The sequence below is a fragment of the Lampetra planeri genome, chromosome 57, assembly GCF_965212315.1.
Source record: "Lampetra planeri chromosome 57, kcLamPlan1.2.h2, whole genome shotgun sequence".
Classification (NCBI taxonomy): domain Eukaryota; kingdom Metazoa; phylum Chordata; class Hyperoartia; order Petromyzontiformes; family Petromyzontidae; genus Lampetra; species Lampetra planeri.
Window position 1 is genome coordinate 1,168,080 of NC_136163.1, and position 21,390 is coordinate 1,189,469.

The 21,390-nt window shown below is 57.1% G+C and overlaps 1 protein-coding gene across 4 annotated transcripts; it reads right to left on the bottom strand.

The window, feature by feature from the left end:
- Positions 1-1,068: 1,068 nt before the first annotated feature.
- On the bottom strand, positions 1,069-18,293 carry PGM3 (phosphoglucomutase 3). Of its 4 annotated transcripts, none has more exons than XM_078618419.1 (14): positions 18,016-18,293; positions 17,095-17,380; positions 15,622-15,893; positions 15,194-15,378; positions 14,997-15,064; positions 14,098-14,231; positions 13,163-13,361; positions 12,322-12,479; positions 11,285-11,368; positions 10,920-11,018; positions 8,942-9,061; positions 4,754-4,876; positions 3,750-3,923; positions 1,069-2,970 (listed from the first exon to the last, which is right to left on the bottom strand). In XM_078618419.1, exons 3-14 carry the CDS (start codon positions 15,826-15,828, stop codon positions 2,878-2,880), a joined length of 1,644 nt encoding a protein of 547 aa, XP_078474545.1. In that variant the 5' UTR covers positions 15,829-15,893; positions 17,095-17,380; positions 18,016-18,293; the 3' UTR covers positions 1,069-2,877. The 4 variants fall into 4 exon arrangements, with proteins under 4 accessions (XP_078474545.1, XP_078474544.1, XP_078474546.1 ...); XM_078618418.1 differs by having other exon boundaries at positions 15,622-15,897; XM_078618420.1 differs by lacking the exon at positions 17,095-17,380.
- Positions 18,294-21,390: the final 3,097 nt, after the last annotated feature.

Sequence of the window (21,390 nt, forward strand, 5' to 3'; positions counted from 1 at the left end):
CGTCAACATTCTCTCAGTCCGAGTGGCGATTGGCAGCAGGGATTGATTGCAGTCTCCTCCACAAGAACACCCCTTTCCCACAATGCACCCTTGTTCCAGCAACGTTTTGTTATTGGAATTTCTACCTTTGATATTAACATTCGTTTGAGTCATACTTGTACAAATGTTGATCTCCTTTCGCACCGTACGTAGACAACCGTGCTGATCGGAGGTGCGATTATTGAAGAGTTTTTCTTCTCTTGGACGCAAAAGCTATTATTATTAGACGACTAACCATACACGGCAGAGCTCTGTTATCCGCCGTCCATGTGGAAGGGAGGGTGCCGGTTAATCAGATGTGCCAGTTATCTGAGAGTTACACCTCCGGTTTTGCCAAATTTTCCAAGTAGATAAAACGTTGAAAGAAAGAAACGTGAGCCTACATTTTAACTATCATATATATAAGACGTACTGCTTTACAGAGGTACGAGGAGTGAGTTGTCGAGTATTCTAAAGTTCACTGTAGAGAAGTAGTGGGGCCTTCAGAGTACAGTAGTACAGTACTGTATGTACAGGCTGTCGCGAGTGGCCACCACTCGGCAGCGTCCTGAAGCTTCTGTAAACAACAACGGGTCTATGATGTCTGCACGTTGAACTTCTTTTGCACCGTACGTAGCCAACCGCGCTAATCGGAGGTGTGGGCGCGGGGTACAAACTAAACACAAAAAGCAGTTCTAGAGAAATGGGTTTGCAATCTCGATGACCGAGAAGTGAAACCCTCACCCGGACTCCCTGTCCATCCTTTGTGCCCTTCATTGGCTGCCAATTTCGACCAGAAGTACCTTCAAGATCGCTTGCCTCTGCTTCCGCGCCCTAAAATCTGGCTGACGCCTTGCACACTTCAACGATGATCATCATCATCGTGGATGATGATCAACATGATCATCATCAGCGTGATCAACATCATCACGATGACAATGATGATGGTCATTGTCATCGTGATCATAATCTGAATCATTAGCCGGGCGGTGGAGCTGCTAGTCGCATCACAAAAAAGAACAAAAAAAACGAATTCAAAATTCAAACGGCTCTGTGTACAAAAATGAATGTATTACAAGCGCCCATCGCCAGCCAGAGAAACCAACACCAACGATATCCAGGGTCGTCCATGGAGGGGGCGGACGGGTGCAAGGCCCGGGGAACAATGACATTTGCGTAGGGGTTCCCCAAAGCGCAGGGCCCGGGGCAGTCGCCCCCAATTTAGGGATGCCCCTTAGGGATGGCCCCGATGATAGCTGCAACCCCGAGGGAAGTGTTATCTTTAAAGACCTTTCAACCCATCTGGACGTCACGTGACGTAACGTATGTACGTTGAACTTCTTTGGCACCCGAACGTAGCCAACCGTGCTAATCGGAGGTGCGGGGGGGGACAACACAAACCAAACATCTTCGCGGATATTGGCTCGGCCATCTCCCCCCCGCCCTCCCCTCCCAATTCGCAGGGACGACTTCGGAAATAATAAAAAAAAAGAGTTTAGAAATTCAGCACCGAGACCCCCAGGAAATCACATCGGACAAATAACGATTTGAGTCACCCGACTCCATCCCGCCTATTGCACGAGACACCAGAAGCGAGAATCCTCCCCCCGCCCCGTACCCGAGCGGTAGCGACGTTGGAGACCCACAGACTTTCACCGCAGTTTAAGAGCCGCCCAGCTGCCCTAAGAACCGGTATGCACAGGGCTTCTGGTAGCTCAGCCACGGGGCCTCCGGTTAAATCACTCGGCGAGACCCTCCAGCAGTGGACAGATCATGGCTGCTGATGATGATGATGAAAACCGGCCTTTTGAGATGGGGATTGCTCACGTGGGCAAGGAGCATGGGGTATTGTGGGCCGCACACAACTCGGGACGATGGCCTCTACACCGCTGGCGTTAACACCGCTGCCGTCTATTGCAACGTTCTTCACGAGAGGGGGGCGACGTCGTCGAGAAGACGACATCAGTGTGAGGGTCGCCACACGCCGCCTGCAAGGAGGTTTGTCGGGGGGCGCACGTCAGGGGCCGCCAATGGCGCGCGGGGCCTTGCAATGAAGAACACCGGCGGTCTGGTGGCTACGTCTGGGTCAGACAGATTGCACATTTTGGATAAACCAGGGGTGGCGTGGGGGGGGGGTCATGCCCCATTCATTAATTCGTTTTTATTCTTACTACCAAAAATCATACCGATGGAAATTTGCACAAAACTTGAGGCGTAGGGTTTTCCGCAGTCAGTTTTATGATTCGTAAAATAGGTTTGTTTTGGGTGGGGAAAAATCTGATTGTTACTACGACCTCCCTGCATCTTGTCCCGACGGTGTTTGACGCCGCTTCAAGCCACACATCGCATTATCCAACTGCTGCTAAAATTGGCTGTGAGAATTATTCGGTCCTTACCGGTGAGAAATCCGCTTGGCCGTGTCAGCCGGTGGAGGGGTCCTTAACGACACCAATTTAGTCAGATCATTATGTAACCTCACCCAAACATCAATTGCGAATTTACAGAATTCGTGTTTTTTTTAATAGAAAGGTGCAACGAACGGCCGTGAGCGGATCATTGCTCGTGCCTCGGGCCTGTGCTAATAAACCACAAGTGCGTCCGTAGCTGCCGCCCTGCGTCTACGTTCACCCGTACCAAAGGAGCGTCCGACGGAAGGAGGTCGCAACCGGGTACCCAATACCCGTACCCTACCCGATACCCGGCTACCCGTACCCGGCCGGGTACGGGTACAGGTACCCGTTTGCGACCCGGTGCGGCCGGGTACGGGTAAGGAATCAAAACCCGTTTGCGACCTCTGAGCCAAACCCCCCGACGGCGCCGAGGGGATTGCCGCTCGGCGGGCTGGGCACGGCGGCGAGCTCAGGGGAGAGGAGGTTTCGGTTCCTCCCCGGTGCCGCCAGCCATGCGGTGCACGAGCAGCGCCACCTCGTGGCCCAGTCGGTCGGCGTTCTCCTGTCGCACGCACGCACACACATGCACGCGTTACACGCACGCACACACACACGCACACACGCAGCCACGCACGCACACACATGCACGCGTTACACGCACGCACACACACACGCACGCAGCCACGCACACACATGCACGCGTTACACGCACACACACAGCCAAGCACGCACACACATGCACGCGTTACACGCACACACGCAGCCAGGCACACACACACATGCACGCGTTACACGCACACAGCTACGCTCGCACGCACACAACGTCAATACCGCGCGCTACACACACGCGCACACACAGGCGCAACGTGCGCGACAGACACCGTGTGTAATAACTGAAGAAATTGTGTACACACCGTGCATCACACACCGTGCATCACACACCGTGCATCACACACCGTGCATCACACACCGTGCATCACACACCGTGCATCACACACCGTGCATCACACACCGTGCATCACACACCGTGCATCACACACCGTGCATCACACACCGTGCATCACACACCGTGCATCACACACCGTGCATCACACACCAACCACACACACCACCACCATACACACACACACACCACACACACACCACACACACATCACAAACACCACACACACACCACACACCACACACCACACACACACCACACCACACACACCGCTCACACACCACACACACACACACCACACACACACCACACCACACACACCGCTCACACACCACACACACACACACCACACACACCACACACACACCACACACACACTCCACACACACACAGCTCACCTGCGTGTCGGCCTCGGCGTAGACACGCACCAGGTCCTCGGTGCCGGACGCGCGCACAAACGAGCGGCCGCGTGCGTAGCGTCGCACGCGGGCCTCCACCTCCTGCTGCAGGCCGGGCGGCCGCACAGCCCGGCGCTCCGCGTCCTCCGTCTCGATCACGCGGCGGTCCGACACCTACGCGGCAACAACAGCGACGACGACAAAAGACAAAGATCCCCCGCGTAGCCTTAACAGACTGTAGGGGCAAGTGCCGTTCACGAGTAGCAGCGCCTATGAAGGCCGGCACGGCACACGAGGGGGAGAGTGGCCAGTGCCAAGCCCGGCCGCCTTTGTCTCCCCAGTGCTGGCGATGTTTACTACACACCGCACCGGGTACTCGTTTGAGCTGACCCGAGCGGGAATTGTACTTTGGTCACCAGGTTGGTAGCACAGCGTGCTAACCGTTGCACCACCGCTCCCCTCGCACACACACGCACACAAAGACAAAGACGCCCGTATAGCCTTGACAGACTGTAGGGACAAGCGGTGTTAGCGAGTAGCAGCGCCTACGAAGGCCGGCACGGCAACACGAGGACGATTTGTTTACCTTTCCTATTCCGTGTTTTTGTATTTGTCGTAACGTTCTGGACATCTGTGGAAAAAGAGCTTTAAAGCCCATCAGATTCCTCCAGTACAAATACAGATTCTGATTCTCAGTTGAGTGGGCTTGGGATGGACACGTCCTGCCTCGCAAAGGGATGATGATGATGATGTGGATGGGGGGGAATGAAGGCGACGACTGTAACGTGGAGGAACGTCCACCACCACCGCCGCCCCTCTCCTCCGGCTACGCCCCCCCCGTGTGTACGTACGTTGAACTTCTTCCGCATGCACGCACGCCAACGCACGCACGCACACACGCACGCAACCGCACGCACGCCACCGCACGCACGTGGCCAGCTGCGCCAATCGCGGCGGTCCCGAGCTGCGGGCCGTGGGGCTGGGTGCAGGAGGAGGCGCGTCACCTTGACTTTGAGCTGGCGGTTGGGCAGGTCCGTGTACATGGAGTCCCACTGCGGCATGGAGAGGCCCCGCAGCGCCAGGATGGCTTCAATGAGCAGCATGTCCGAGATGGCATCTCCCACCGTCTGCACGCATGTGCACACACACGTGCACACACACGTGCACACAAAGAAAAAGATTCCGCTATATAGCCTTCAACATATTGTTGGGGCAAATGCTGTCAGAAGGTGCACGTACATACACACGGACACACGGACACACACACACACGTACACACACACAAAGACACACACACACGGGCACACACACACGTACACACACACATGTACACACAACAACAACAACCGCCATTCGCCACTAAGTGGCGGTGACGTCACCACGACGCTTGTGCCAGGCCAAGTGCACCTTGAGGCCACGTGGAGTGTCGAATGCCCACTGGCAGGAGGTCACAGGGCAGACCCAGCAGGTGCCACGGGTCGACTGACCGAGATGACCGAGATGACTGGCTGATGCACCACCTTTGCCCCCTACTGTGCCAACTTGCTGTGCTTTAGCCACTCGGCGCTCCGCTCGTTGTTGTGAGCGTCGCTCCTCCGCCCTCCGTTGTTGTTGTAGGGCGACTGCCTCCAACTGCCCAGTAGCGTCCTTCACAAGCCTCCTCCACTGAGGCCGATCTTGACACCGCTGGTACCAGTCATCGGCAAGTCCACTCAGCTCCACGTCCTCCTGTACCACATCACTCCATCTCTTCTCTAGCCCGTGCCGCGCCCATTTAGCCCCCTCGATCCGGCCGAACAAAAGCTGTTTAGGCATGCGGTGGCTGGGCATGCGGGCGACATGACCCAGCCAACGCAGCCTTGCCTGCCGGAGGAGCTCACCGATGGGACTTTGACCAGATCTTTCAAGGATTTGTGAGCTCCTCACACAATCCAGCCTGGTTAAACCCAGGATGGATCGTAGGCAGGCCAGCCTAAATGTTTCCAACCGGCGAAGATGCTCCATTAGGGGGGTCTACGTTTCGCAAGCGTAGAGAAGGGAGGGAATGACCGTGGCCGAGAAGACCTGAGGCTTCGTGCGGAGCGACAGACCAGGTAGCATCCACACAGCGTTACGCAACCGATGAAAAGATATTGCCGCTCGACTGATTCGGAGTGAGACCTCTGCTGTTAAACTGGAGCCGGTCATAAGCACACTGCCCAGGTATGGGAAACTCTCCACTCTCTCCACAACTACCCCATCACCGATTGGGAGTTGTGGGGGTGGAGTGTCCGATGGTACAAAATACCCAGGCAGGTGCTTAGTTTTGGTGGGGCTGATGGTAAGGCCCCATCTCTTAGTGGCACGCTCCAGTCTCAGCAGCAGCGTCTCCAACTCCTCTTCTGAATGAGCAGCTATTACTAAATCATCAGCATACATAACGTGGTTGACCAATAGGGAGCCATCCCTTGATCGCACCCGGGCGTCGATCAGCCTCCCATTATATCTGTACCAAATGGAAATTCCCCCGGTACAGCTATTGAAGGCTTCACGAACTACGCAGTCGAAATAGATGTTAAATAATGTGGGAGCCAGAGGACATCCCTGTCGCACCCCAAGGTGTACAGGGAAAGGCTCCGACTCCCGGCCACGTAGTTTTACCCGGGCCCGCTCACCATCATGAAGGTCCTTAATGATCGTGAGCAGAGGGTCAGGGACTCCGAAAGCACAAAGAACAACCCAGAGCCCAGGCCTATTGATGGTATCATAGGCCTTGACCAGGTCAATAAAGCAGAGATGTAGGTCTTGTTAGAATTCCCTACAACTCTGCTGTAGCAGACGGACAGAAAATATGGCATCTGTGCAGGACCGCCCTTTCCTGAAACCGCATTGGGGTTCCGCAAGCCTCTCCTCAGCGTGCCTAGCAAGGCGATGTTGAATAATCCTTGCCAGGACCTTTCCCGGCACACTGAGGAGTGAGATGCCCCTGTAGTTGTTACAGTCTGTGCGGTCCCCCTTCTTAAAGAGGGGGACCACCAGGGCATCCTTCCAATCCTGCGGTACCCGTCCAGCGGTCCAGACTGTTGTTATGATGTCATATAGGGCAGTCTGTGCACAAACGCCACCCTCCCTCAGCATTTCGCTTGGGAGATCATCTCTGCCAGGTGCCTTTCCTGGTCTCAGACTCCGGATCGCCTTAAGTACTTCCTCAACAGATGGCACCTCAGCCAGCCACTCACAGGGGGTGACCTCTTCCAATATTTGAGGCACGGCAGCCTCAGCAGGGTTATCCCCACTTTGTGCCATGATGTTTTCCTGGCTGAGAGATTTTCCCTCCCCCAGGACCTCACAGAAATGCTCAGCAAATCTGCAAACCTGTTCCTGGGGTTCGGAGATTGGATCACCGTTTTTTCCCCTAATGATGGTAATAGGTGTGGCGCTGCAGGTTACTTTTTTGATGGAGTTAAATAGTGATTTGTGATCGCGGGCCACTGAGGCAGACTCCATCTCCTCAGCAACCCGCGACCACCACCCATCCTTGCAGCGCCTTACGGCTCTCCGAACCTCCGAGCACACACACACACGGACACACACACATGGACACCCCCACACAGCTGCCTACGTACGGTTCACACCGCACCAGGTGCCTAATTGTAAAGGCTCAGTCGACCTAGGGGAGGACCAGAACTACTTCAGACATCACTCGCTGGGGCTGGGACTCAAACTCGGGTCGCCGGGTTCGTGGCGCGGTGCACTGCCAACCGCTGCAGCGGGTTGCGGTTGTTGGTGGTGCAGTGTTGGTGGTGGTGCGGTGTTAGTGGTGGTGCAGTGTTGGTGGTGGTGCAGTGTTGGTGGTGGTGCGGTGATAGTGGTGGTGCAGTGTTGGTGGTGGTGCGGTGTTAGTGGTGGTGCAGTGTTGGTGGTGGTGCGGTGTTAGTGGTGGTGCAGTGTGACGCGGTCGCTACGGTCGTCGTCGCAGACGCGGCCCAGCGGGATTGCAGCGGTGGTGGTGCAGTGGTGGTGGTGCAGTGGTGGTGGTGCAGTGGTAGTGCAGTGCTGGTGCAGTGGTGGTGCAGTGGTGGTGGTGGTGGTGGAGGACCCACCTGGTTGATGAGGTTCACCGTGTGGTGGAGGACCCACCTGGTTGATGAGGTTCACCGTGTGGTGGAGGACCCACCTGGTTGATGAGGTTCACCGTGTGGTGGAGGACCCACCTGGTTGATGAGGTTCACAGTGTGGTGGAGGACCCACCTGGTTGATGAGGTTCACCGTGTGGTGGAGGACCCACCTGGTTGATGAGGTTCACCGTGTGGTGGAGGACCCACCTGGTTGATGAGGTTCACCGTGTGGTGGAGGACCCACCTGGTTGATGAGGTTCACCGTGTGGTGGAGGACCCACCTGGTTGATGAGGTTCACCGTGTGGTGTAGGACCCACCTGGTTGATGAGGTTCACCATGTGGTGGAGGACCCACCTGGTTGATGAGGTTCACCGTGTGGTGGAGGACCCACCTGGTTGATGAGGTTCACCGTGTGGTGTAGGACCCACCTGGTTGATGAGGTTCACCATGTGGTGGAGGACCCACCTGGTTGATGAGGTTCACCGTGTGGTGGAGGACCCACCTGGTTGATGAGGTTCACCGTGTGGTGGAGGACCCACCTGGTTGATGAGGTTCACCATGTGGTGGAGGACCCACCTGGTTGATGAGGTTCACCGTGTGGTGGAGGACCCACCTGGTTGATGAGGTTCACCGTGTGGTGGAGGACCCACCTGGTTGATGAGGTTCACAGTGTGGTGGAGGACCCACCTGGTTGATGAGGTTCACCGTGTGGTGGAGGACCCACCTGGTTGATGAGGTTCACCATGTGGTGGAGGACCCACCTGGTTGATGAGGTTCACCGTGTGGTGGAGGACCCACCTGGTTGATGAGGTTCACCGTGTGGTGGAGGACCCACCTGGTTGATGAGGTTCACCGTGTGGTGGAGGACCCACCTGGTTGATGAGGTTCACAGTGTGGTGGAGGACCCACCTGGTTGATGAGGTTCACCGTGTGGTGGAGGACCCACCTGGTTGATGAGGTTCACCATGTGGTGGAGGACCCACCTGGTTGATGAGGTTCACCGTGTGGTGGAGGACCCACCTGGTTGATGAGGTTCACCGTGTGGTGGAGGACCCACCTGGTTGATGAGGTTCACAGTGTGGTGGAGGACCCACCTGGTTGATGAGGTTCACGGTGTGGTGGAGCTGCTCGGCCGCTCTGCGTCGCTCCACCCCAGAGTTGGCGTCCTCCATCGCGTCCCGGATCTGCTTCTCGGCCGCGTCGCTGAACAGGACCTGGGGAGGGGGGGGGGGCGGAGACACCGGGACACCAACCGTTGTCACGGCAACGCAGGCTGTGGCCTATCGTCACGGCAACGTGGCTGGGCGCTGGTGGCTGCGTTGCACGTGGTTCACGACAACAGCGAGCGCAGCGTGAATGGCCGGTGTTGGGATGGCAACCCGGCACTTGTGGAGGCGGCGAGGGTGTGTGGATTAAAGGCAAAGGTTCCCCATATAGCCTTAACAGACTGATGGGGCAAGGTGCTGTTAGCGAGCACCGGTGAAGGCCGGCACGGCACACGAGGGGGGAGGGTGGCCAGCACCACGCCCGGCCGCATTTCTCTCCCCAGTGGCGATGTTTACACACCGCACCAGGTACACAATTGAGGCTGAGTCGACCTAGGGGAGGCCCAGGATTGGTTCAAATAATCGTCACCGGTGTTGGCCGTGAGCGGGAATCGAACCTGGGTGCCCGGGTTCGTGACACAGCGCGCTAACCGCTATACCACCGCTCCCCCACGCACCCACGCACGCACCCACCCACGCACCCACCCACGCACCCACGCACCCACGCACGCACCCACCCACGCACCCACCCACGCACGCACGTGACACTCTCAAACTTGCTCGCCGCAGAGGTCACCGTCTCCCGGCTAAGGGCCCGGCTATGTTGCCAGTACAGCAAGTGGGTTAGTAACCATCTGTACGGGGATGGGTTCATCTCCGGGTGCTCCGGTTTTCCCGCCACGTGTATAATCACTCTTTCATGCAGTCGGCCAAAACATCCTAATATAGGACCACAGAACTTGGACAACGGTCAGCACCGATCCTGGCTGTCTTCCCGCCTGGCTGTGGTGTCTGGATCTCTCTGAATCTCTCTCTCAGGGAGAGCGAATGAAACCCGCGCGGTACCAACGTGCGCATTTAATTTCAACAAACACAACTGCCGACGCGGATCCGGAATAACAACGATCACGCTGCAGGGGCACGCAGAGAAGTCGACGGCTTGGGCGGGAGCAACGTGCCGACTCACGGTGATGGAGGTTGTGTGCGGGAGCGATGTGCCGACTCACGGTGATGGAGGTTGTGTGCGGGAGCGACGTGCCGACTCAAGGTGGTGGAGGTTGTGTGCGGGAGCGATGTGCCGACTCTCGGCGATGGAGGTTGTGTGCGGGAGCGATGTGCCGACTCACGGTGATGGAGGTTGTGTGCGGGAGCGATGTGCCGACTCACGGTGATGGAGGTTGTGTGCGGGAGCGACGTGCCGACTCACGGCGATGGAGGTTGTGTGCGGGAGCGATGTGCCGACTCACGGTGATGGAGGTTGTGTGTGGGAGCGATGTGCCGACTCACGGTGATGGAGGTTGTGTGCGGGAGCGATGTGCCGACTCACGGTGATGGAGGTTGTGTGCGGGAGCGATGTGCCGACTCACGGTGATGGAGGTTGTGTGCGGGAGCGATGTGCCGACTCACGGCGATGGAGGTTGTGTGCGGGAGCGATGTGCCGACTCACGGTGATGGAGGTTGTGTGCGGGAGCGATGTGCCGACTCACGGCGATGGAGGTTGTGTGCGGGAGCGATGTGCCGACTCACGGCGATGGAGGTTGTGTGCGGGAGCGATGTGCCGACTCACGGTGATGGAGGTTGTGTGCGGGAGCGATGTGCCGACTCACGGCGATGGAGGTTGTGTGCGGGAGCGATGTGCCGACTCACGGTGATGGAGGTTGTGTGCGGGAGCGATGTGCCGACTCACGGCGATGGAGGTTGTGTGCGGGAGCGATGTGCCGACTCACGGTGATGGAGGTTGTGTGCGGGAGCGATGTGCCGACTCACGGCGATGGAGGTTGTGTGCGGGAGCGATGTGCCGACTCACGGTGCCGTGGCCGTTGGCTTCGAAGTAGACGCCGACGTCGGCCTTCTGGGCCTGGTGGTGCAGGTGCTTGACTCCCGTCTTCACGCAGTGCACAGGCACCTGCAACAACAACCACGATGACAACAACTACAACAACAACCACGATGACAACAACTACAACAACCACGGTGACAACAACAACAACCACGAAGACAACCACAACAATAACCACGACAGCAACCACGACGACAACAACCACAACCACGGCGACAACAACCACAACAACCATAACAACAACAACAGCCACAATGACAACAACCATAACAACACACCCCCCCACCGTGGTTCGCCCCCCACTCCCCCCTCGAGAGTGAGGAGTCTCTCACCCCGAGCGTGCCGGTGAGGAAGTGTGTGGAGCTGCCGTTGGCGTAGGCCGTCTGCACCACGGACACCTGCAGCTGCAGCGCCGCCTGCAGGGAGGCAGCAGAGTCCACCGCTCGATGTCAGAGGTCAGGGTTCAGAGCGGCAGCGCGGAGGTCAAGGGTCAGAGCGGCAGCGCAGAGGTCAGGGGTCAGAGCGGCAGCGCGGAGGTCAGGGTTCGAGCGGCAGCGCAGAGGTCAGGGGTCAGAGCGGCAGCGCGGAGGTCAAGGGTCAGAGCGGCAGCGCGGAGGTCAGGGGTCAGAGCGGCAGCGCGGAGGTCAGGGTTAGAGCGGCAGCGCGGAGGTCAGCGGGCCGCACTACGAACTCGGCGACTCCGAGTTCGATTCCCGCTCAGGGCCAGCAACACCACCGGTGACGATTTTCTGAACCGATCCTGGGCCTCCCCGAGGTCGACTCGGCCTCAAATGAGGACCTGGTGCGGTGTGTGAACATCCGCACCTCCGATTAGCACGGTTGGCTACGCACGGTGCAAAAGAAGTTCAACGTACATCCAGGGATATAGTCGCAACGACCGCATTCTCTCGATTATAGGGCACACATTTTGTATTTATCTGGGGAATGCACAAGAGGTGTTTTGGGTTAGATCGCGTGAATATAAATTGTCATTAACCCACCACCGCCCGACACAGCCAATAGTTAAGGTTTGCCACGTAAGCAGAACGTGCCAGTTAGTAATTACTTGAGCGCACCGGCGTGTTGGAGAGCAAACCCACGACGTTGACAATTCGAGTTGTACGACGTTGGGGGATGCGCCGAGAACCACGAGAACCTCCGGAGCAAAATCAGCGCAAGGCCGCAGCGCCCTGCGGCACGCACGCACGCCCTGCGGCACGCACGCACGGATGCCCTGCGGCACGCATGCACGGATGCTACGGCGGGTTTCATCGTCGGCGGCGGGCGGGCAGACTCGCCCGCCAGGCGGAGCGACGCGGGACTGGCCGCTCCGTGCGCACGGCCCGCCCCCCCCGCCCCCCCCCCGCACCTGCTTGAGCAGATCCTGCAGGAAGTGTGCGACGAGCGTCGCGATCTTGTCCCCGTCGAGGAGGTGGAAGCGGCCGGCGTCGTCCGCGTAGAAGAAGACGACGCGGTCGCCGTCGCCGTCGAACGAGCAGCAGTGGGCTTTGGGCGCCAGCTCCACTCCTGGGGGGGTGGGGGGGGGCACAAGGCCAGGTAAAGCCCCCCTGAGCTACGAACAAAGTGGCTCGACGTCGTCATCATAATTGTGGAAATTAATATTTAAAAAAATGTTGATTATCCATAGTAAAGGTTTTTCTGGGGTAAGTTTCGTGGAAATATAAATGTGTCGTTAAACCCGCCGCCACCGCCCGACACAGCCAATTATTAAAGGTTTGTCACGTAACACGTAAACAAAACGTGCCAATTAGTGACTGCTTCAGCACACCGCTTGCGTGTTGGAGAGTAAACAAACAGGATTTACAATTCGAGTACTGTGATTACAAGCAGATTCGTCAGGCAATTAGCCAGAAACATCATGAGCACCAGGTACTCATTTGAGCCTGAGTCGACCTAGGGGAGGCCCAGGACCGGTTCAGATAATCGTCATCGGTGTCAGCCGTGAGCAGGAATCGAACTCGGGCCACCGGGTTCGAAGCACAGGGCGCTAACCACTGCACCCCGCCTGCACCCGCCTGCACCCCGCCTGCACCCCGCCTGCACCCCGCCTGCACCCACCTGCACCCCGCCTGCACCCCGCCTGCCCCCCGCCTGCACCCCGCCTGCCCCCCGCCTGCACCCACCTGCACCGCACCCCACCTGCCCCCCACCTGCACCCCACCAGCGCCCCACCGACCTCACACACCCACCCTGCGGAGGCTTCTGCTGCACCTTGACGTAGTCGGCCCCGCAGCCCTCGTTCAGCTTGCCGGCCGTGCCGTCGTTGCTCACGGCAACGCTCAGCTGCTCCCGCAGGGGGCCCAGCAGCTCCGAGAGCCGCGGGGCGCCGATGCCGTTAGCCGCGTCCACGGTGAGACGGCGGGGGAGGCCCTGGGCCGGAGGCGGAGCCTGCAGGCCGCGGGGGAGAGGCCCGACGGGCGGTAAACTCGGTGCTCTGCGAGCGTCAAGAAGAGCCGCGTAGTAGCTCTTTGGGTTGCTCCAGCATCAATCAACATTCGGATCTTCTTGGTTCTTTCGGTAAAGCCACGTAGAAGGGAAATAATAAAATAAAAATAAAACATCATAAAATAAAATAATTCTCACGACGTTTCGGCCACAACGCAAGCAGCCGTCCTCAGGTGAAGAACAGGGCTGTCGGAAAGACAGCGTCTGAATGGGCACCACCAGGCTTGGCAGCGTATATTTAAGCTGGGTTGGAGGGGGAAGGGCGCCTTGACAAAGGAATTCCCCCTCCAACCCAGCTTAAATATACGCTGCCAAGCCTGGTGGTGTTCATTCAGACGCTGTCTTTCCGACAGACATGTTCTTCACCTGAGGACGGCTGCTTGCGTTGTGGCCGAAACGTCGTGAGAATGATTTAATTTTATTATGTTTTATTTTTATTATTTTATTATTTCCATTCTACGTGACTTTACCGAAAGAACCAAGAAGATGAATCCCTGCAGTCACGAAAGCTTTAAATCGAAACATTCGGATGCCGAATAAAGATTCTGATCTTGGTGGTATGCCGCCCATGCGGTGCGCGATTAGTCTCAACTATTGGCCCAGCGAGCGGCGATCGACAGCTGAGCGCGACGAGGAGGGAGCAGTGAGGAGGAGGAGAGGGGAGGAGGAGTGCTCCCACCTGCTGGAGGAGCGCCAGGAAGGCCTGCGTGAGCTTGTGAGCGTAGCCCACCAGCGAGGGCTCCCCGTAGCGCCCCTGCGTGTTGTGGCACCGCACGACGTAGTGCAGCTGCGGGGTGGTCACCAGCCCCAAGTCTGCGGATGTAAAAGACGCTCTCGGGATCGTGCACGCGGCCCCCACCCCCGCCCCACGGGGAGGGATACGGAAACACGGAGAGACACACGGAGGTGTCTGTGTTAATTCTAGACTTGAAGTTTTCGTGACTGCAAGGATCCATACTCTTTGGTTCTTTCGGTAAAGTCACGTAGGTGAAAATAAAAATAATAATAATAAAAATAACTAAATTTAATCACGACGTTTCGGAAGCAACACAAGCCTCCGTCATCAGGTAGGACAGCCACAGCAAGAAACAATCATCTTCTTGGTTCTTTCGGTAAAATCACGTAGAAGGGAAATAATAAAATAATAAAAATAAAACATAAAAAAACTATTCTCACGACGTTTCGGCCACAACGCAAGCAGCCGTCCTCAGGTGAAGAACAGGTCTGTCGGAAAGACAGCGTCCGAATGGGCACCACCAAGCTTGGCAGCGTATATTTAAGCTGGGTTGGAGGGGGGGAAGGGGCGCCGTGACTTTACCGAAAGAACCAAGAAGATGAATCCCTGCAGTCACGAAAGAAATAATTAGTCCAATCCAGCAAATTATGTCTTGCTGTGGCAGTCCTACCTGATGACGGAGGCTTGTGTTGCTTCCGAAACGTCGTGATTTTATTTAGTTATTTTTATTGTTTTTATTTTCACCTACGTGACTTTACCGAAAGAGCCAAAGAGTGTGTCCGTGTTAAGTGAGAGGTGTTTGAGCACGGACACGTCTGCGAGGAGGGATGAGTCTGCGTTACCCTGGTAAGTCGACCCAAGTGCCTCCACTCCGTCCATCACGGCCCGAGACAAAGCCTCGCTGCTCGGCCTGCAAATGATTGAATTTGATTGAATGTACAGAACAACTCCTCCATCATCATAAATGACGTCCCCTTGTCAGTTGACTGCCGGGCGAAGGCCTCCACCCCCCCCCCCCCCGTGTCTCTCTCCGCGTCACCTCGTGTCTCTGCCCAGCAGCACGTGGCTGGGCGCCTGCATGTCCACGCTCTCCGCCTCCGCGATGGCGCGCAGCTCGCTCGCCAGGGCCCCGTCGTCCGCGTTGGCGAGGCGCGTGGCGTGCTCCTCCCACGAGGCCACCAGCATCTCCCCGAGAGGCTCCACCAACTTCACGCCGTTATCCTCCTAGAGGTGAGAGGGGTGAGAGATGAGAGAGGGGGGAGAGATGAGAGAGGGGAGAGAAGCAGGCGAGAGAGGTTTTAGCGGAGTACCGACGAGTATACAATTATTGCAACTCGCGACTCTACGGGACGTCCGGCAAGAAACACGACCAAGCTGCAGATTGCGTACAACATTCTCCGGCGCGCGGTGTCGTGACGGGGCACCGCACGACCCGACCGTGTCCGTCCGGCCCCACGCGGCGCTCACCTCGGGGTTGTGCGACGCGGTGACCATGACGGCGACGGCGGCGCGCACGGCCTTGGCGCGCAGCGCGGCGAGCAGGCCCATGCGGAAGACGACGTGGGGCAGCCGCTCGGCCAGCGTGCGGAACCCCGCCGTGCCGTACTCCAGCTGCAGCGCCGGCGGCTTCGGGCGAGCCGCCCCCCTCCGCCGCACCTCCTCCTCCCACGCCATCGACTCTTGCCTGCTACTTTCGCTTTGCTCGCTGCTGCTGCTTCTGCTGCCGCTCGCTTCTTGACCTTCCTACGGCCAACAAGGTTCAGAGATCGATTCGGTTGCGAGTGATTCGTTGCTGAGAGTTGCTCAATTGCTGATGTGTTTATGTATGTCGGACTTCTTTCGCATCGTACGTAGCCAACCGTGATAATCGCAGGTGTACGAAAAAGGTGCTGATGCACGCACACCACCCAACCACCTACCTACCCACTCGCTCACCAGAGGTCGCAAACGGGTTTTGATTCCTTACCCGTACACGTACCCGGCCACACCAGGGTCGCAAACGGGTACCCGTACCCGTACCCGGCCGTACCCGTACCCTACCCGATACCCGGCTACCCGTACCTGGCCGGGTATCGGGTAGGGTACGGGTACCCGATTGCAACCTCTGGGATGAAGCCATGTTGCAGGCGCGGGTGGGCTGATTCTAGGAACTTGAATTGTGAGAAGAGACAAGACGTTGGGAAATGAGTGACAAACGGTGACTCACCAGTGACTCACAGCCTACCCGTACCCGTACCCGGCCGCACCAGGGCCGGGTACGGGTAGCCGGGTATCGGGTAGGGTACGGGTATCGGGTACCCGGTTGCGACCTCTGTCGCTCACCCACCCCACCCATCTCACCCACCTCTTCACTCACCACCCACCCACTCACCCACTTACCACCCACCCAATCACTCTCACCCACCCACCCACTCACCTACCCACCCACCCACTCACCTACCCACCCACCCACTCACCTACCCACCCACTCACCCACTTACCACCCACCCAATCACTCTCACCCACCCACCCACTCACTCACCCACCCACCCACTCACCTACCCACCCACCCACTCACCTACCCACCCACCCACTCACCTACCCACCCACCCACTCACCTACCCACCCACCCACTCACCTACCCACCCACCCACTCACCTACCCACCCACCGGCCTCGTGATGCGTCCAACACGGGCTGCCCCCCCCACCCCCGTCCCTCCTAAATCCTCATTCCCAGTCGACAGCCAACGAAGCTCGTGGTGGGGCATTCCACGTTCCTGCGGCAGGGACGAGTCTGACATGAACCTTAGGGGACAGCCCTGCTGACTTCCGCACAAACTTGGCGACTGGTTGTTGTCCAGCCCCGTCGAGAGACGACATGTTGATGATGTCCAACGACTCTCTGACTTCGACGCTAACATTCAACGAGAACTGATTTGATTTTTTTGACAAAAATTTACCTCCGCGGATTATTTCCCTTGGCCCACGACAACATGGCGCTTAACTCATCAGAGTCATTTAATGAAGCGGCAACTCTGGTTTAAAGCTCTGTTGTTCAAGTTGTTGTTCAAGTTGTTGCTCAAGTTGTTGTTCAAGTTGTTGTTCAAGTTGTTGTTCAAGTTGTTGTTCAAGTTGTGTTGTTCAAGTTGTTGCTCAAGTTGTGTTGTTCAAGTTGTGTTGTTCAAGTTGTGTTGTTCAAGTTGTTGTTCAAGTTGTTGCTCAAGTTGTGTTGCTCAAGTTGTAGATCTGCCGGCGGCAAGACAAAGATCCCCCGTGTAGCCTTAACAGACTGTAGGGGCAAGTGCTGTTAGCGAGCAGCACCTATGAAGGCCGGCACGGCGCACGAGGGGTGGGTGGCCAGCACCACGCCCGGCCGCCTTTGTCTCCCTCGTGGCAATTGTTCACACACCGAACCGGGTGCTCATTTGAGGCCGAGTCGACCTAGAGGAGGCCCATGACCCGGTTCACGTAATAATCGCCACTGGGTGTGTTGGTGGTGGCCGTGAGCTGGAATCGAACTCGTGTCGCCGGGTTCGTAGCGCTCACCACTACACCACCGCTCCCCCAGCGAGCGAGTGACACACACACACAACACACACACAACACAAAGTGTGCTGTTGTTGTTGTTGTTGACAGCATCCCAATCGAGCCGTCTCGCACGGCCTTGCTGGCGAGGGCGCGTCCACAATCGGCACAGCGCCAATTAACAAACAAATATTTTTTTTAAATCCGCGAAGCGGTTTCGGCAAAGCGATGTCTCATCAGCTGGCCCGAGGCAACCCTGACGGCAGCGTTCATTATCGCAACAACAGCAACAAACACCGCACTACGACAACCCAACTAGACAATCACAATAGTCTAACGATTGTTGTTGTTGTTACCGTGAGGAGGCCGCGGCTGGTGTCGAACCCGTGGGGTCGTGGGCCCAGCTGTGTCCGGGATCACCTCGTGACCTGCCCCCCCCCCTCAGCTCTCCTCTACCTCTGCGGGGCGACTGCTCAGCACGCTCTCTCTTTACTCTCCCCCTGGGAGCTTTACTCTCTCCCTGGGCACTGAACTCTCTCTCCCTGGGCACTGAACGCTCTCTCCCTGCGCACTGAACTCTCTCTCCCTGCGCACTGAACTCTCTCCCGCCCTCTCTCTCCCTCTCTGACAGGGACACGTGGCGCGTGCCCATCGCTTCCGTGTGGGGAGGGGCGCGGGGTGGAGCCGGGGAGAAAGGGGGCGGGGCTTGTGGGGAGGGGGCGGGGTCGGGAGACATTTTTTATTAATATGGGGCGGGGCCTGTATCCGAGTCACACCTGACCCCGGGGGGTCGAGGGGGTGGGCCGTAATGGGAAACGTATCGCCCAGCGTGGAGTGGGGAGCGCTCCTGCGCGTGTTTCTGGGGGTTTAATTCGGGGGGCCACGGGGGAGCGAGGCTGCATGATTATGGACCGGGCCAGCGGGGCCAGTGCCCCGGGGCCTCGCACTACCAGGGGGCCTCCAAGCCTCGGGCCGCGCGCGGTGCGTGGCCCAAGACCTCCGAAGAAGTTCAACGCCAGGGCTCTCAATGCGCACAGAGCAAGCTGACCACTAGGGCCCCCAGACCCCCTGGTGTCTACAACGTGAGCTCACCACTAGCCCCCCAGACCCCCTGGTGTTTACAACGTGAGCTCACCACTAGCCCCCCAGACCCCCTGGTGTTTACAACGTGAGCTCACCACTAGCCCCCCAGACCCCCTGGTGTTTACAACGTGAGCTCACCACTAGGCCCCTAGACCTCTTGGTGTTTACAACGTGAGCTCACCACTAGACCCCCAGACCTCTTGGTGTCTACAACGTGAGCTCACCACTAGACCCCCAGACCTCTTGGTGTCTACAACGTGAGCTCACCACTAGGCCTCCAGACCTCTTGGTGTTTACAACGTGAGCTCACCACTAGCCCCCCAGACCTCTTGGTGTTTACAAAGTGAGCTCTCCACTAGACCCCCAGACCTCTTGGTGTTTACAACGTGAGCTCACCACTAGACCCCCAGACCTCTTGGTGTTTACAACGTGAGCTCACCACTAGGCCCCCAGACCTCCTGGTGTTTACAACGTGAGCTGACCACTAGCCCCCCAGACCTCTTGGTGTTTACGTGAGCTCACCACTAGACCCCCAGACCTCTTGGTGTTTACAACGTGAGCTCACCACTAGGCCCCTAGACCTCGTAGTGTTTACGTGAGCTCACCACTAGACCCCCAGACCACTTCGTGTTTACAACGTGAGCTCACCACTAGACCCCCAGACCTCTTGGTGTCTACAACGTGAGCTCACCACTAGACCCCCAGACCTCTTGGTGTCTACAACGTGAGCTCACCACTAGGCCCCCAGACCTCTTGGTGTCTACAACGTGAGCTCACCACTAGGCCCCCAGACCTCTTGGTGTTTACAACGTGAGCTCACCACTAGGCCCCCAGACCTCTTGGTGTTTACAACGTGAGCTCACCACTAGGCCCCCAGACCTCTTGGTGTCTACAACGTGAGCTCACCACTAGGCCCCCAGACCTCTTGGTGTTTACAACGTGAGCTCACCACTAAACCCCCAGACCTCTTGGTGTTTACAACGTGAGCTCACCACTAGGCCCCCAGACCTCCTGGTGTTTACAACGTGAGCTCACCACTAGACCCCCAGACCTCTTGGTGTTTACAACGTGAGCTCACCACTAGACCCCCAGACCTCTTGGTGTTTACAACGTGAGCTCACCACTAGGCCCCCAGACCTCCTGGTGTTTACAACGTGAGCTCACCACTAGACCCCCAGACCTCTTGGTGTTTACAACGTGAGCTCACCACTAGACCCCCAGACCTCTTGGTGTTTACAACGTGAGCTCACCACTAGGCCCCCAGACCTCCTGGTGTTTACAACGTGAGCTCACCACTAGGCCCCCAGACCTCTTGGTGTTTACAACGTGAGCTCACCACTAGGCCCCCAGACCTCCTGGTGTTTACAACGTGAGCTCACCACTAGACCCCCAGACCTCCTGGTGTTTACAACGTGAGCTCACCACTAGACCCCCAGACCTCGTAGTGTTTACAACGTGAGCTCACCACGAGGGTTTTTGGGCCCCCCCGCGCTTCACACGTGAGTTGACCACTAGGGCCCCCAGGCCCTCGGTGCACACATCGAGGTGACACCTGGGGGCCCCTTGGCACACGCAGCGCGTGCTGAACACGAGAGCCTCTCGAAGTGTGCAGTGCTTCTGTACAACTGAGCCACTGGGTGGCACGCTGCAATATGCTGTGACGTGATGCAATATTCACCAACAAGTCAGTTCATTCTAGATTTGAAGCTTTCGTGACTGCAAGGATTCATACTCTTAGGTTCTTTCGGTAAAGTCACGTAGGTAAAAAAATAATATATATAATAATAGAAATAAAATAATAAATCACGACGTTTCGGAGGCAACACAAGTCTCCGTCATCAGGTGGGACCGTCAGCCAGATTTACTGTATCGCTAAATTTAGCTGTGACGGTCCCACCTTAGTTGCTGTTAACACCTTAGACGGCAGTAGCCCAGAGGCTGACAAGTTTTTTTAACATGTTACAGTCACTGTACACATTTTGCTCTTCATCCACACACAGATGGGGGAAAGTCTTTCAGAAGACATTAAAATCGCTGTCCAGTACTTGGTGGAGTGGCTCGGGCAGAGTCAACCAAGGCACTGTAGAGAAATGACACCCACACTAGTAGAGAGGCCTTCTGTGGTGTGTGCAACAGAGGTGTGGACTCGAGTCATGTGACTTGGACTCGAGTCAGACTCGAGTCATGAATTTGATGACTTGCGACTCGACTTGGACTTGCATAACAATGACTTTGTCCCACCTATGAGATGTGGACTCGAGTCATGTGACTTGGACTCGAGTCAGACTCGAGTCATGAATTTGATGACTTGCGACTCGACTTGGACTTGCATAACAATGACTTTGTCCCACCTCTGGTGTGCAATGATGGTAATGAGAAAAGAGATACTCGAATTGAGGCCGCTGGACTACGTGCTAAATTGGACACCTTAGAGATGGTGTTCATGGCACATTTCTGGGACGTCGTACTTGACCGGTTCCACGCCGCAAGCGTGCACCTACAGACAAGTGACATTGACATCTCTGTAGCGGCGCAGCTTTTGTCTTCGTGGAGGGGTTTTGTGGCGGGACAGCGAGACCAGTTTGAGGCTTTTGAAAGGGCGGCCTTAAATGTGGCAGGTGTCTCTCAGTCATCTGAGCACGATCTTC

Bases quoted from the DNA above. Each gene is read 5' to 3' on its own strand.
- PGM3 (XM_078618420.1), bottom strand. From the start codon at position 15,828: ATGGCGTGGGAGGAGGAGGTGCGGCGGAGGGGGGCGGCTCGCCCGAAG. The intron at 11,369-12,321 runs GTGCGGGGGGGG...GCCTCCCTGCAG, and splicing joins TGCAGGATCTGCTCAAGCAG to GCGGCGCTGCAGCTGCAGGT. The intron at 3,924-4,753 runs GTGACGCGCCTC...GTTGCCGCGTAG, and splicing joins ACCGCCAGCTCAAAGTCAAG to GTGTCGGACCGCCGCGTGAT.